Source organism: Leucoraja erinacea, chromosome 1, assembly GCF_028641065.1.
Source record: "Leucoraja erinacea ecotype New England chromosome 1, Leri_hhj_1, whole genome shotgun sequence".
NCBI classification, from domain to species: Eukaryota; Metazoa; Chordata; class Chondrichthyes; order Rajiformes; family Rajidae; genus Leucoraja; species Leucoraja erinaceus.
Window position 1 is genome coordinate 73004366 of NC_073377.1, and position 13187 is coordinate 73017552.

At 40.9% G+C, this 13187-nt stretch overlaps 1 protein-coding gene across 2 annotated transcripts in view; it reads right to left on the reverse strand.

Moving 5' to 3' along the window:
- Nucleotides 1-3940: 3940 nt before the first annotated feature.
- rhoh (ras homolog family member H) overlaps nucleotides 3941-13187 on the reverse strand; it is a 28798-nt gene continuing 19551 nt past the window's right edge. Inside the window, exons 1-2 of one of the 2 annotated variants that reach the window (XM_055637353.1) lie at nucleotides 8606-8742; nucleotides 3941-7775 (exon numbers count right to left, since the gene is read on the reverse strand). In XM_055637353.1, coding sequence (XP_055493328.1) covers nucleotides 7064-7630 — 567 coding nt within the window. In that variant the 5' untranslated portion in view covers nucleotides 7631-7775; nucleotides 8606-8742 and the 3' untranslated portion in view covers nucleotides 3941-7063. Of the gene's footprint in view, nucleotides 7776-8605; nucleotides 8743-13187 lie in introns of those variants that run through there. The other variant, XM_055637343.1, reaches the window with a different exon arrangement.

Below are 13187 nucleotides of genomic sequence, written 5' to 3' on the forward strand. Positions count from 1 at the left end.
AATGTTTAAAGGAGATGTGTGGTGCAACTACACAAGGGTTTCTTTGACAGTAATAATTAGACATTCCGTTCAGTTATATCCATTAAACTCCACCATCACCAACACCGCCTTTCCTTCTTCCTCCTTGACCTTCTCTGGAACCTTTGGCAACATTGATAAACAACTACTTCACTCTTCTCTTGTCCGCCTCAGTTACTGTTGGTTTAAGAATAAGGTAAGCCATTTAGAACGGAGACGAGGAAACACTTTTTTTCTCACAGGGAGTTGTGAGTCTGTGGAATTCTCTGCCTCAGAGGGCAGTGAAGGCCGGTTCTCTGGATGCTTTCAAGAAAGAGCTAGATAAGGCTCTGAAAGATAGCAGAGTCAGGGGATATGGGGACAAGGCAGGAACAGGGTACTGATTGAGGATGATCAGCCATGATCACATTGAATGGCGGTACTGGCTCAAAGGCCTACTCCTGCACCTATTGTCTATTGTCTATTGTCAGTTGCTTCCAGTCCGACCTGCCTGATGTGTCCCTTTTCACTCCTGACCCATTTATCTTCGAAGTCCAACTTGGCCTCTTCCAATTTCACAACTACATGCTTTCACCTTAGCCTTACCGTCCACAGAAGAAGTGATGGAGGTGGGTACAAGTACAATGCTTGAAAGACATTTGAACAGGTGCATGGATAGGAAAGGTTTGGATGTTGACCATCAGGTACCTGACAATATTAAGCCCAGTACTCGGTTTGCATTGGCGACTCTGGTGCCTATCTAGATGGTTTAGTTCTTGGGAAATGCAGCAAAAGCCGAGTCCAGCAATATGGGACGGGATGGATATGGAGTGGATGGATATGGAGTGAATGGATAGGCAGGAAATAGAGGGATGCAGGTCATATGGAGGCATAGGAGGTTGATTTAACTTGGCAACGTGTTCAGCATGGTCATTGTGAGCTGAAGGGTCTGTTCCTGTGCTGTACTATTCCATGTTCTATGGGGGGAAAGGGCGGGAGAGCTATCATCATAGAATCATACAGCCCAAAAACAGGGCACCATGTCCATGCCAAACAACAAATTCCTATCTATCCAATCCAATCCAACTTTATTTGTTAAGCACTTTAAGCCAACCAATGTTGAACAAAGTGCTGTACAGTGGAATAAACAAGACATCATAAACAGACAACATAACAGAACATAACATAACAGCTCACATAAAGCGCAAAAATACAACAATAAATTAAAAGACATAAAACATGAGTAAAAATAATAACCACGCAATAAAGCAATCAAAAAAGAAATTAAATCAAGTAAATAAAGTCGACATCTTACTGTGTATCAAAGGCCACGGAGAAGAGATGGGTTTTTAGAAGTGACTTAAAAACAGACAGTGAAGAGGCCTGTTTTATGTGGAGAGGCAGATTGTTCCATAATTTGGGTGCCGACACAGCAAAGGCACGGTCCCCTCTGAGCTTCTGCTTAGTTTTAGGCCCACTCAGGAGCAGCTGTTTAACTGACCTGAGAGAGCGGGCGGGTGTATAAGGGTGTAGAAACCATGATAGGTAGGGCGGGGCAAGACCATTCAGGGATTTAAAAGCAAATAAAAGAATTTTAAAATGGATCCTAAACCGAATAGGCAACCAGTGAAGTGAGGCTAAAATGTGCGAAATGTGATCATATTTACATGTGCCAGTTAAAAGACGTACAGCTGCATTCTGTACCATCTGGAGACGGGCGATGGAGGACCCACTAACCCCCACATACAGTGCATTGCAGTAATCCAGCCGAGTGGTAACAAAGGCGTGGATTACCGTCTCAAAGTGCTGCCTCGACAGAATTAGCTTTATTTTGGCCAGCTGCCTCAAATGGAAAAAACTTGATTTAACAACAGCCTTGATCTGACTGTCAAATTTTAGCTCAGGGTCCACTTTAACCCCTAGGTTTGTGATGCTTGGTTTAATATACTGGGCCAGGGAGCCCAGATCTACAGGGGGGGCCCCAGTGGTGCCACCAAAAACCATTACTTCCGTCTTTTTATCATTAAATTTTAAAAAGTTCAGAGCCATCCAGGCCTTTAACTATACTACACTAACTATATTTTCCAGCACTTGATCTGCAACCTTCTATGCCTTGGTGAATCACGTGCTCCCCGCGAAACCACTTACCTCTGAGAGGACATGTTTCCTCTAGATTTGGACAGTCCAGAATGGGAAAAAATGTTTCCTATAAATCTACTCTGATGATGAGGATATTTATAGGCAACGACGCATGCTGTATGTACAGGCGAATATTCTCATGCGTAACTTTGGTGCGTGTGCAGATGTGGTGGAGATGTCGCTATTTAGAGCATACTGCACACCACTCTACACTGCGCACCTGTGGTCGAACTATGGAAAGACCAGTTTGCATAGACTAAGGGTGGCATATAACGATGCAATGAGTAAGCACTGCTAAGGAAACCTAGATGGTGTAGTGCGAGTAACATGTTTGTAGCTGCAGGAGTCAGTACTTTAGAAGCTATCCTAAGAAATCATATGTATAAATTCATTTGCAGGATAAATGACTCTAAAAATGTAATTATTGTTGCCTTGTCAAACATAAGGGTTAGCACTACACGCTACGAATCCCAGCTGTGGAGACACTGGTATCATTGTCTCGTTGTAGGACATTGATCATTCTTTTAATCTGGATTTTTAATTCATGTATTGTTGGGATTTTTTGGGGTTTTTTAAATATATAATTTATGATGCTTTTATAAGTGATATACTAAGATTTTATATGTATTTTATGATATTTGATATGCAATGCATTTTTATGTAATATTGCCCCTTGTCTGGACCTCGAGTCCGTAATAAAGTTTATTATTATTATTATTATTATTATTACTATATCTAAGCCCCTCCCAATTTTTGTATACTTTTATCAGGTTCCCTCATAGCCTCCTCCACTCCAAGGAAAACAAACTAAGCCTGTCTAATCTCATACAGAAATGCTCCACCCTGGTGAATCTGCAATGCAGTGCAGGGGATACAATCGCAAGGGGAATACAATCATTTCCATGCCACAAAATGTATGTTGCCTCCTTGATGCTAACGTCATGGTGAATACATAATCCTCCAGGAAATAGTGGTCACAGCACCATATGATTCACCATTCGGCTTGAGAGTGTAAGCTTGGATCTAACGCAACTGTTAAATAAGAGAAATTACAGGGGAATGAGGAGACAGATAGCAAAGTGGACAGGGTCAAAAGATCAAGCAGTAAGACTTGATGGTAATGGTAAATATTAAAGAAAGTATTTCATACTTCCTGACGCAATCAGATCTCAATGTGGATGAATGATTCTAAGAAAGGTGGGATAAGTGAGAGGATCGGACCAAAGTGAGCATTGTTGATGTACACATGAACTGGCAGAAGTTGGTGGTAGATCTGAAGATAGGGCTAAGGAAGACAAAAATAAAATCAAGATAGAGCAAGTATATTATAGAAACATAGAAACATAGAAATTAGGTGCAGGAGTAGGCCATTCGGCCTTTCAAGCCTGCACCGCCATTCAATATGATCATGGCTGATCATCCAACTCAGTATCCCGTACCTGCCTTCTCTCCATACCCTCTGATCCCCTTGGCCACATCTAACTCCCTCTTAAATATAGCCAATGAACTGGCCTCAACTACCCTCTGTGGCAGAGAGTTCCAGAGATTCACCACTCTCTGTGTGAAAAAAGTTCTCCTCATCTCGGTTTTAAAGGATTTCCCCCTTATCCTTAAGTTGTGACCCCTTGTCCTGGACTTCCCCAACATCGGGAACAATCTTCCTGCATCTAGCCTGTCCAACCCCTTAAGAATTTTGTAAGTTTCTATAAGATCCCCTCTCAATGAAAGGTAAACTATTAAAACTAACAATCAGAGCTTCAAGTACCTGAAAGGGATGCAGTAGATCAAAACTCCTTCTTAAAGGAGCCTGGGGAAATAACCATGGGGGACATGAAGATACTATAGGAATTAAACTGAAATGTGCATCAGTCTTTATGATAGAAGATACTGTGAACATCCCACCAATACTAATAAATATGAAAGAGGAATTTCAATGCTATCACCATCATGAGTGATTAGTACAGGTGTCAGAGGTTATGGGGAGAAGGCAGGAGAATGGGGTTTGGAGGGAGAGATAGATCAGCCATGAATAAATGGCGGAGTAGACTTGATGAGCCGAATGGCCTAATTCTCCTATTCCTTATGACCTTCTGAGTGGATTAGTATCAGACCAAGTATGATGATATTCAACAAAGAGACTTGTGATAGCAATGCTGTGATCTTCCAAAAATCTTTGCATTCTGAAAACCATATCAAGATTGAAAAACTGTAAATACCCTTTTTCAAAAAGGGAGTAAACAAAAAAAAGTTAACTATAGGCCACTTAGCCTAACATTGTTACTGGGGGGGACAAAAATCCAATTGAATCAATTATTAAGGAGATAATAGCGGGACATTTGTAAAGTCAACCTAATTTGTAAAGTAAAACCTAATCAAGCAGATGGTATCATGAAAGAGAAATCATGTTACAGTGAAAGGGGAGAGAAACAGAGATTTCAGAGGCAACTTTGCTGCTTGGAGGGTAATCTGCTGCAAAGACAAATCGAGAGCCCTCAACACAAAGAGAGTTAGATAGAGCTCTAGGGGCTAGTGGAATCAAGAGATATGGGGAGAAGGCAGGCACGGGTTATTGACTGGGCCATGATCACAATGAATGGCGGTGCTGGCTCGACGGGCCGAATGGCCTCCTCCTGCACCTATTTTCTATGTTTCTAAATACAATCACATCGTTTAATTGGCATTTAAGTAGGCATGTGGATAGGAAGGGCTTAGAGGGGCAAATGCAGCAAATGGTAATAATTCAGCATGCAGCATAGCTCTATGACTATGACTTGCTGAGAAATGCATTAGAGTTCTTTGCCAGAGTGGAGAAACAGGAACCAATAACTCCTATTTCTTCTGAGGGAATTCCATAAATTGCCACAGAAAAGGTCACCTTTAAAGACAAGAACTCATGTTGTTGGAGGTGTTTGTGGGCGTGAATGAGTGTGTGTGTGTATAAGCATGGAAATAGGATTGGCTAACTAGCAGGAAACAATGACCAGGGGGGCATTTTTGGCTTGAAACCCCGAAGGACAGAACAAAGCCATGGCATTCTAGCTAAATTTGTAGCTGATACAATTGTAGTTGGGAAGATAAAGTCTGAGGAGGATACATCAAGTCTACTCCGCCATTCATTCATGGCTGATCTAACTCTCCCCTTCAACCCGACACTTCTAATTTCATTTTCAAAGTTCAAGCTGTCAAATGATACAAGGCCGTGATGGTGTAAGTAAAGGAAATTGGGAAATAACCACAGCATGATGACACAGCAGTGTGCATTAGAGGAAGCGAATGGAACACAACCTGTTTATCTGGAGGGAAGTGTCAGGCACTTCAACTGACGGTTTCAATTAGACAGAAGTTGTGGATTTAATTCCAAATTTCTATTTTGACTTTGGGATTGCATTAAGGCAAAAAATATTTTGTTGCAATACTATAACTTTAGAATGGGGTAATGTAGAAGCAAAGAACTGCAGATGCTGGTTAATACGTAAAAGGACACAAAGAGCTGGAGTAACTTAAGAGTTTGAAGAAAGGTCTCGACCTGAAATGTCACGTATCCATGTTGTTCAGGGATATTGCCTGACCTGCTGAGTTATCCAGCACTTTGTGTCCTTTAGAATGGTAGTGCCAGCTATGAAACTTAAATTTCTTTATTCTGCCCTTGTGGATTAACAGCTTTGTTATTTCTGGATTCTTTTGTATAAGGAAAGTGCATTACAAAAAGTTAGTAATTATGTACAGGCTCATCTATCTCACTGAATAGGGTCTTGACCCAAAAAGTCACCTATTCCTTCGCTCCATAGATGCTGCCTCACCCGCTGAGTTTCTCCAGCATTTTTGTCTACCTTCGATTTTTCCAGCATCTGTAGTTCTTTCTGAAACATTTAACTGATCCAGAGCCAATACCAGTCTAATTTTACCAGATCTAATGGAACAGCTCCTAAAGGAAATCAACTCACTCAATACAACTGTGGAATTCAAATTTTATCCTTCTTAGTTTGCATTGCTCAGTATCATGTCACAAAATCCAACTTTCTAATATGAAAACAGTGGAACAATCCGTTTGCTAAAATCAATTAGTTTATTCATGCTTGTTCTGTAAACTGATAGAATATTACAGAAATGTATGTTAAACCAGTAAGTGTATGTTTTTTTTAAAGATCAGCGACATTAGATGAAAATAATTATAAACTTACATATTAAATATTACAGTCAATAAAAATGAGCTGTTAACAAGTATAGTTAATACAGAGTATAGTTTTATGTAAATTATTTTTGTAGGTAACTTCACATGTTGCGAATATTACTGACAGTTCTGACATGTATTGTCCATCCCTTATCGTCCTTGAACCAAAGCCACCACGTTGATGGATCTGGATGGCAGATTCCCATCCCTGATAGGCATTAGTGAACCAGATGAGTTTTTAATGACAATACAGTAGTTTTACTGTCACCATCATTCACTATTTCCAGAGTTTTACTTTGTAACTTGACTTTAAATTCCCCACGTGGCGTGGTGAAATTTGAGATCAAACCCTTGGATCAATGGTCCAGAAATTTGACTGCTGGCATGCAACTTATCAGTGCTTCCTTTCAACCTTAATGGATGATGCGGTGTGCATTTACATCTCAGTGCAGTTTATAGCACAAAACAAGATTGGCAGCCGTCTTTCCATAGTGGTTAAACACAAAATTGTCAGTCAAACCTGAATTTAGTTCCTCTCAGATATGTTTTTGTTAGCGTTGCTAGTGGACTCCGTTACTCCAATAGAAATGAACCAGAGGCACACTGATAAGGATCCAACAGCACGAGGTATACAAGTCCAGATGCCATGACCAACGTAGTCATCTTAAATGTATTTAGATGATACCTTCTTTAGCAATTGTTGGAAGATTGAACAGTGAAATGATTTAAATTATTGAACCAGTCAAACAGTAGACATCAAGCTATCACACAGTTATTGAGGTCGATGAACTTCTTCCTGCTTTGTTTTTTTAGGTATCTAACAGCAGTCCTCACTCCGCATTCAAACACTTCTTGCACCCCTCGATTCGTAATTGCAGAACACTCCAGGTAATGTTGTGCTCTAATCTCTTTTGCCAGTCTCTTCCCATCAACAGCTGGGATGGTGCGAAAATTACCCATGTCTCGTTGATCTATTTGCGTGGCAACCACCAAAATCGGAATCTTGGGCAAAAATTTTCTGACTTCCGGCAACCATTTAGTCCGAACGTTCAAGTATGACATAGGGTTTGCCACAGAATAGCAAATTAACACCACGTCAGCCTGCTGGTAAGAAAGAGGGCGAATTCCTTGAAACGAATCATTTCCTGAGGTGTCCCAGAGTCCCAGGCTGATCTGAGTACCATCCATAAACACATCTACTCCAGTGTTATCATAAACCGTGGGCTTGTACATGTCTGGATAAGTCTCTGAGGTAAACCTCACCAGCAATGCTGTTTTTCCCACCTTTACATCGCCAACAAGAACGCATTTTATGGAGGTCATTGTGTCTTCAATGCACAACAAGTCATGTGCAAAGTTGCACAAGTCTTCACAATCTTTCACAGCAAAATTAGTATCGACTCTTCAAATATCTCCAAATCCGCAGCTAATGATGGTATTCAAATGGAATGATCAAACTTTCCTTCACCTGTGGAATAAGAAAGAAGATAGTGATAAAACGTTCTGATAAATTATTATACATTTTATTTTTTATTTTATATTTGTATTTATTAGAAGTACAGTAAATGACAGTAGTACAAGCCACATATATCTTATTACATTTATTGTACCCCTTCATTTTTTTAAGCTTTAAGGAAAGATAGAAATAAAGAAAGTAAAGAAAGTGAGAGAGAGTCGTGTTAGTGTAAAAGAGTGATCAAAAAGAAAAACCAATTAGACAAAAAGATAGGGGAAAAAGTTAAGAAATAGACCATAGAAAAGAAAGAAAGAAAAAGAAGCAAAAGCTCTATTATAAAAACCGCTCAAAAGGGATATACCAACTTTGTATTTTTCATCCCCCCTTACCAGATCCTGACACCATTTCTTTTTTAAAGTACTGTTGCACCTTATACTTGTATATTATACATTTTATAACTTAGAACCTAATTATAAGAGTTATAATTATAACCACCGTTGATTTGCATCTTTTCTACTGTAGAAGTAGCAGATGACTGTTCCAAAAGTTTAGTATTAAACATCTGCATGTGCAGGGGAAAGGAGAAAGAGAGTTTTCACAATCCATTTGAAAAAATAGTTAAGTGACAGAGAAATAGATATTTTAATACAAAGTGAAGATGGTGACGTATTAAATTCAAATACAGTGAAAACTTTAATGTGAAACCTCTGTATAAAGAGGACAGCTTAAAATGTAATTTGCCATGGGAGAAAGCTTCCCATTCAAGAAGATTTACAGCAATCTAAAATTTAGGAAAATATTTGATGATTTAACATGCATAAATGATGTATCTTCAGCTTTACCTCTAATAAGCTACTCCACACGAATCTTCACTACAAGCATCGCGAATAGAGCGACTGTACATAAAGCATGCTCCTCTGACAACGTACTGAAGTTTTCACAATTTAATTATCCTGCTTGTCCCTTCTATATATATATATACTGCTCTTCCTTCCTGGTAACCTTAGCAACAGACAACCCAGAATATTCTATTGCGCAACAGAGACTGTGGGAACCGGCTTCCACGGTTACTTCTGTAGACTGGTTACGTTGCTCCATTTTGAAATGTTTACTTTTCACAGAAAGATGCATCATGATAGGAGCTTCTGTTGATTTCTGAAAACTTAGCAAGAGAAATGAAATCTTGGGTGAAGTCCTATTCCGCTGGACATGGTTCAGACCTATTTCTTTTTAAATAAGTATAAAGAAGAACATTGCGATTATTTATCTAAGATAATCGCTGTCAGGGACATCTGGAAGAAGGAAAAACAAGGGGTCCCACACAAGGTAAGGTGGACAACTTAGGTCTCTGCCCTTCCTCAGATACCCGGACGTTCAGGTCATGTGTTAGAGATTAAATATTTGCTGAAGATAGACACAGAGTGTTGGAGTAACTCAGCAAGTCAGGCAGCTGTTCTGGAGAAAAGGAATAGGTGACGTTTTGGGTCGGAACCCTTGTTCAGGCTGAAAACCGCCTGTCTGTCTAACTGAAAGATTTACTGTTGATTAGAAGCAACCCAATAAGATACAAGATACAAGATACAAGATACATTTAATTGTCATTTGGATCCCTTGAGGTCCAAACAAAATGCCGTTTCTGCAGCCATACATTACAAACACATAGACCCAAGACACAACATAATTTACATAAACATCCATCACATTGCTGTGATGGAAGGCCAAATAAACTTATCTCTCCACTGCACTCTCCCCCCCCCCCCCCCCATGTCAGAGTCAAAGTCAAAGTCAAAGCCCCCGGCTGGCGATGGCGATTGTCCCGCGGCCATTAAAGCCATGCCGGGTGGTGCGAGGTCGCACACCGGGTCTTGGTGTTAGAGCCCCCGGCGTGCGCTCGCAGAGTCCCGCGGCTATTCCAAGCCGCGCGGGGCGGTGATGTCAGGCCCTGCTCCAGGAGCTCTTCAACCCCGCAACTCGGGCGGGAGAAGTCGCCGTTGCGAGAGCCCTGAAAAGCGGTCTCCCTCCAGGGACCCGCGGGCTCCCGGTGCCGCCGTCCACAGACCTGCCGTTGAAGCCACCTCCGACTCTCCGGTCGGGCCGCAGCAGCAGCAGCAGCAGCGCTCCTCCACCGCTCCACCCGCTCCGGACTCGGCCAGCCCCGCGACGGTGACGGTGAGTCGTAATACCAGAGTCCCCGGTCTCTTCCTGTTGGAGGCCGCTCCTCGTTGCAGCCCCAACGACAACGGAAACCCGACGAGAAAAGGTCGGGTCTCCCGTGCAGGGAGAGATTTTAAAAGTTTCCCATCCCCACCCCCCCCCCCCCCCCCCCGACACACACCCCAACAAAAAACAATAAAAAATAAATAAAAACACAAACAGAAAAAAAAAAAACACGGACAGACTGCAGAGGCCGCTGCTGACCAGAGTCGCGCCGCCCACCGGAATGCGCATTCCATGGCATTCCGTGAAAAATACAGGTGATTAGTAATTCATTTTATCTGGCTGCTGCTACCAAGATGGTATAATTATTTCTGCACAACATAACACACAAATTTGGCAACAGACATAGGAACCTCTCCTATCTAAGCTAAATGAGAAACAGGTTCAAAGTATTTTCTAACACCGTACTGTAACATTAACCAGATAACAACCCTTCATCTGATTTTAGTGTTCTCTTATCAAGAATCCTTAAATTAAGGTAAATAGCTGTTGGAAGTTACACTAAAGTCTTGCAAATTGAATTAGATACAATTTACACACAACTCCCCCTAATAAATCTTTCAAGTGTAAGTTATAATAAAAGAAGAAAGTCTAAAAATCTTGCAAGTCAACTGAAATTTAATGTGTGGTTGCATTTTCCCCCCGTGGATAGCTGTTTACTTTGCTGGGTTTCTCTAGAAAAAAGGCAGCAGAGGAATGATTAAAAGTGTATGAAATATATTAACAACGAGAAAAGTGATACAAGTATCTGGCAAAAATATACAAAACACAAATGCAATATCATTATTGTTTAATGGTTGCGTCGAGATATGGTGAAAAACTAATTTTCATGCCATCCAGGTAAAACATCCATTCATGAATACAATCAAACTGCAAGGAATATGCTACACAGCAAATACAGATAAAAGGAAGATTGCTAGGGCTGCAATAATATAAAAAAGGGAATCAGAATTGCAAACATAGTTGTAATATGGTCCATTCAAGAGTCTAATAACAGCAGCAAAGAGGGTGTCTGCGAATCTGGCGGCATGTGGATTTAAGGACAGAGGACAATAATCTCAATCCAGTGAGAGAGAGATGGAATGATGAGGGTTCGTGGTTCTTGATTATATTGGCAGTTTCCCGATGCAGCATGAAGTGTAGATACCACACTATGCAAATTTCTCCTGGTCTTGGGTTGCGTTGCATCCCAAAGAATGATTTTACGGTGCAGCATTGGAATTTGCAAGAGGCAACTGACACATGCCAAATTTCCTTGGTCTTCGGATGAAGACATTTTTTCAACCTGCATAACACAGCCTAAATGAAGTCCAGGTGCTTTAGAAATTTGCGCTTGGAACAGATCAGCACAAGCCAGGGCACAGCTAGAGGAGAACTCAAAACATAATGTTCAGCAAGACAAACTCTGTCTCACTGTCATTCAGAGCAGATGCTGGATAAACACTTTATGGGACTCCAATAGAAACAAGTGGTTCATCCTACACAAAAGATAATAATTCAATTAATTAGCTGCAACTATGATCCATGTGTATGTGTTAGTGCATTATCCCATTATATGATTTATGGGGAAAAAAAGGGATATAACAATGCTGTCATAACTCTGACATCAAAAGAATTTGAGAAGGGTTTACAAAGATATCTTTGTAATACCTTCTCAAATTATTTTGATGTCACAGTTATGACAACATTGTTATATCCTTTTTTTTTGTAATGCATATAAAATTTTAGTTTCTTCAATGGGAAGAATAATATAGAAATGGCACTACTGTACTGCAATGCACATCAGCTATGTTTCTTGCTTTGGAAAATAACATGTAATTTGGGCTGCAGTATTGGTGACTCAGTCTGCACAAACAGGAGTCCTTCTCCGGCACAGCCGCCAGGGTAGGGTAACCATCTTTTCAAAAGAATAAAGCAAGGCTCCTGCCATCTTAGAGAAGTGCAACAGTCATTGACAGCTCTAAGCAGAAAGTAGTGCTGAACTACTATCGACCTCTTTGGTGGCCCTCGGACAATCCTTGATCGGGCTTTTGCGGGCTTTACCTTGCACTAAACGTTATTCCCTTATCATGTATCTATACAATGTAAATGGCTCGATTGTAATTATGTATTGTCTTTCTGCTGATTAGATAGTAGCTTTTCTCTGCACCTCAGTACACGTGACAATAAACTAAACTAAAATAAGCATGGGATATGGGAACTGGATATGGCAGCCTGAATGAAGCACAGGACCCATTGTGAATTGATGCTCACAAGGTGTCACTGACTTCATCTGTTTGAGCCACAGAGCAAGTAAAGGGGAAGTGCCTGTCAGGCATGGATAGTAAAACACACCCAGGCCACCCTCGTTCAATGTAGGTGTGGCTCAAGATCCTTTTGGTAAAGGCAACCCTGACCAAATAGAAACAGGATGTTCACCCCACAACACCCCAAAGGAAGTAACCTCACAAAAGTGGCTATACTATGCTAGCCCCAGAGACCTGCTAGAATTTGTAATAGCAGTCTTCTGAACTGACTGATTCACAAAAGCAGAAGCACCCACAGCAAGAAACATGGATATAACAATATAATTTTCCTGCCTTCAGAATATGCGATGGTTGGAAAAATATCCAAATGGATGTCTTTGAGAAAAAAGAAAAAATGTTATTCAAATCCATGCTCAGGTTTGTTGGAAGTGGTTACATTTTCTGAGAAGTTGTGGTTTGCCCTGCGCATCAGACTGCTGTTCATGAGAGAGAATCAAAAGTCAGTGTGAGTTTTCAGAATAGAAATAAATTCAAATTTTCAGCCATGCAAATGATATTCTGTATTTTGCAGCCAGGAAACTAGGGAGAAAGGCAGTCATTCCTGCTCAAGGAGAAATAGCTAAAACAACTGCAGCTTTGGCAGGCCTGTTGTACATGACAAACACACAATCTGCACACAGACCATGGCTACATATGATTGTGCTCTCCAATTATAATGAAAGGCTGAGCAGAGCGGCGTGTCTAATCTGCAGCTGCCGTTACTGATACAAATATTACCAGGAAACAGGTGATATCCGGTGATACAAGAACGGAGCCACCTTTATAATGCTCTCTCGTTTTTGAAGAAATAACCGGTGCAACTTAGTGTTTATCCACTTGACAGCAATCGCCACGGCTCCAATTAATTCACCTTAAGCGAAGCACGAGACATTGGTGACATGTATGTGTTAGTCCAATTGCC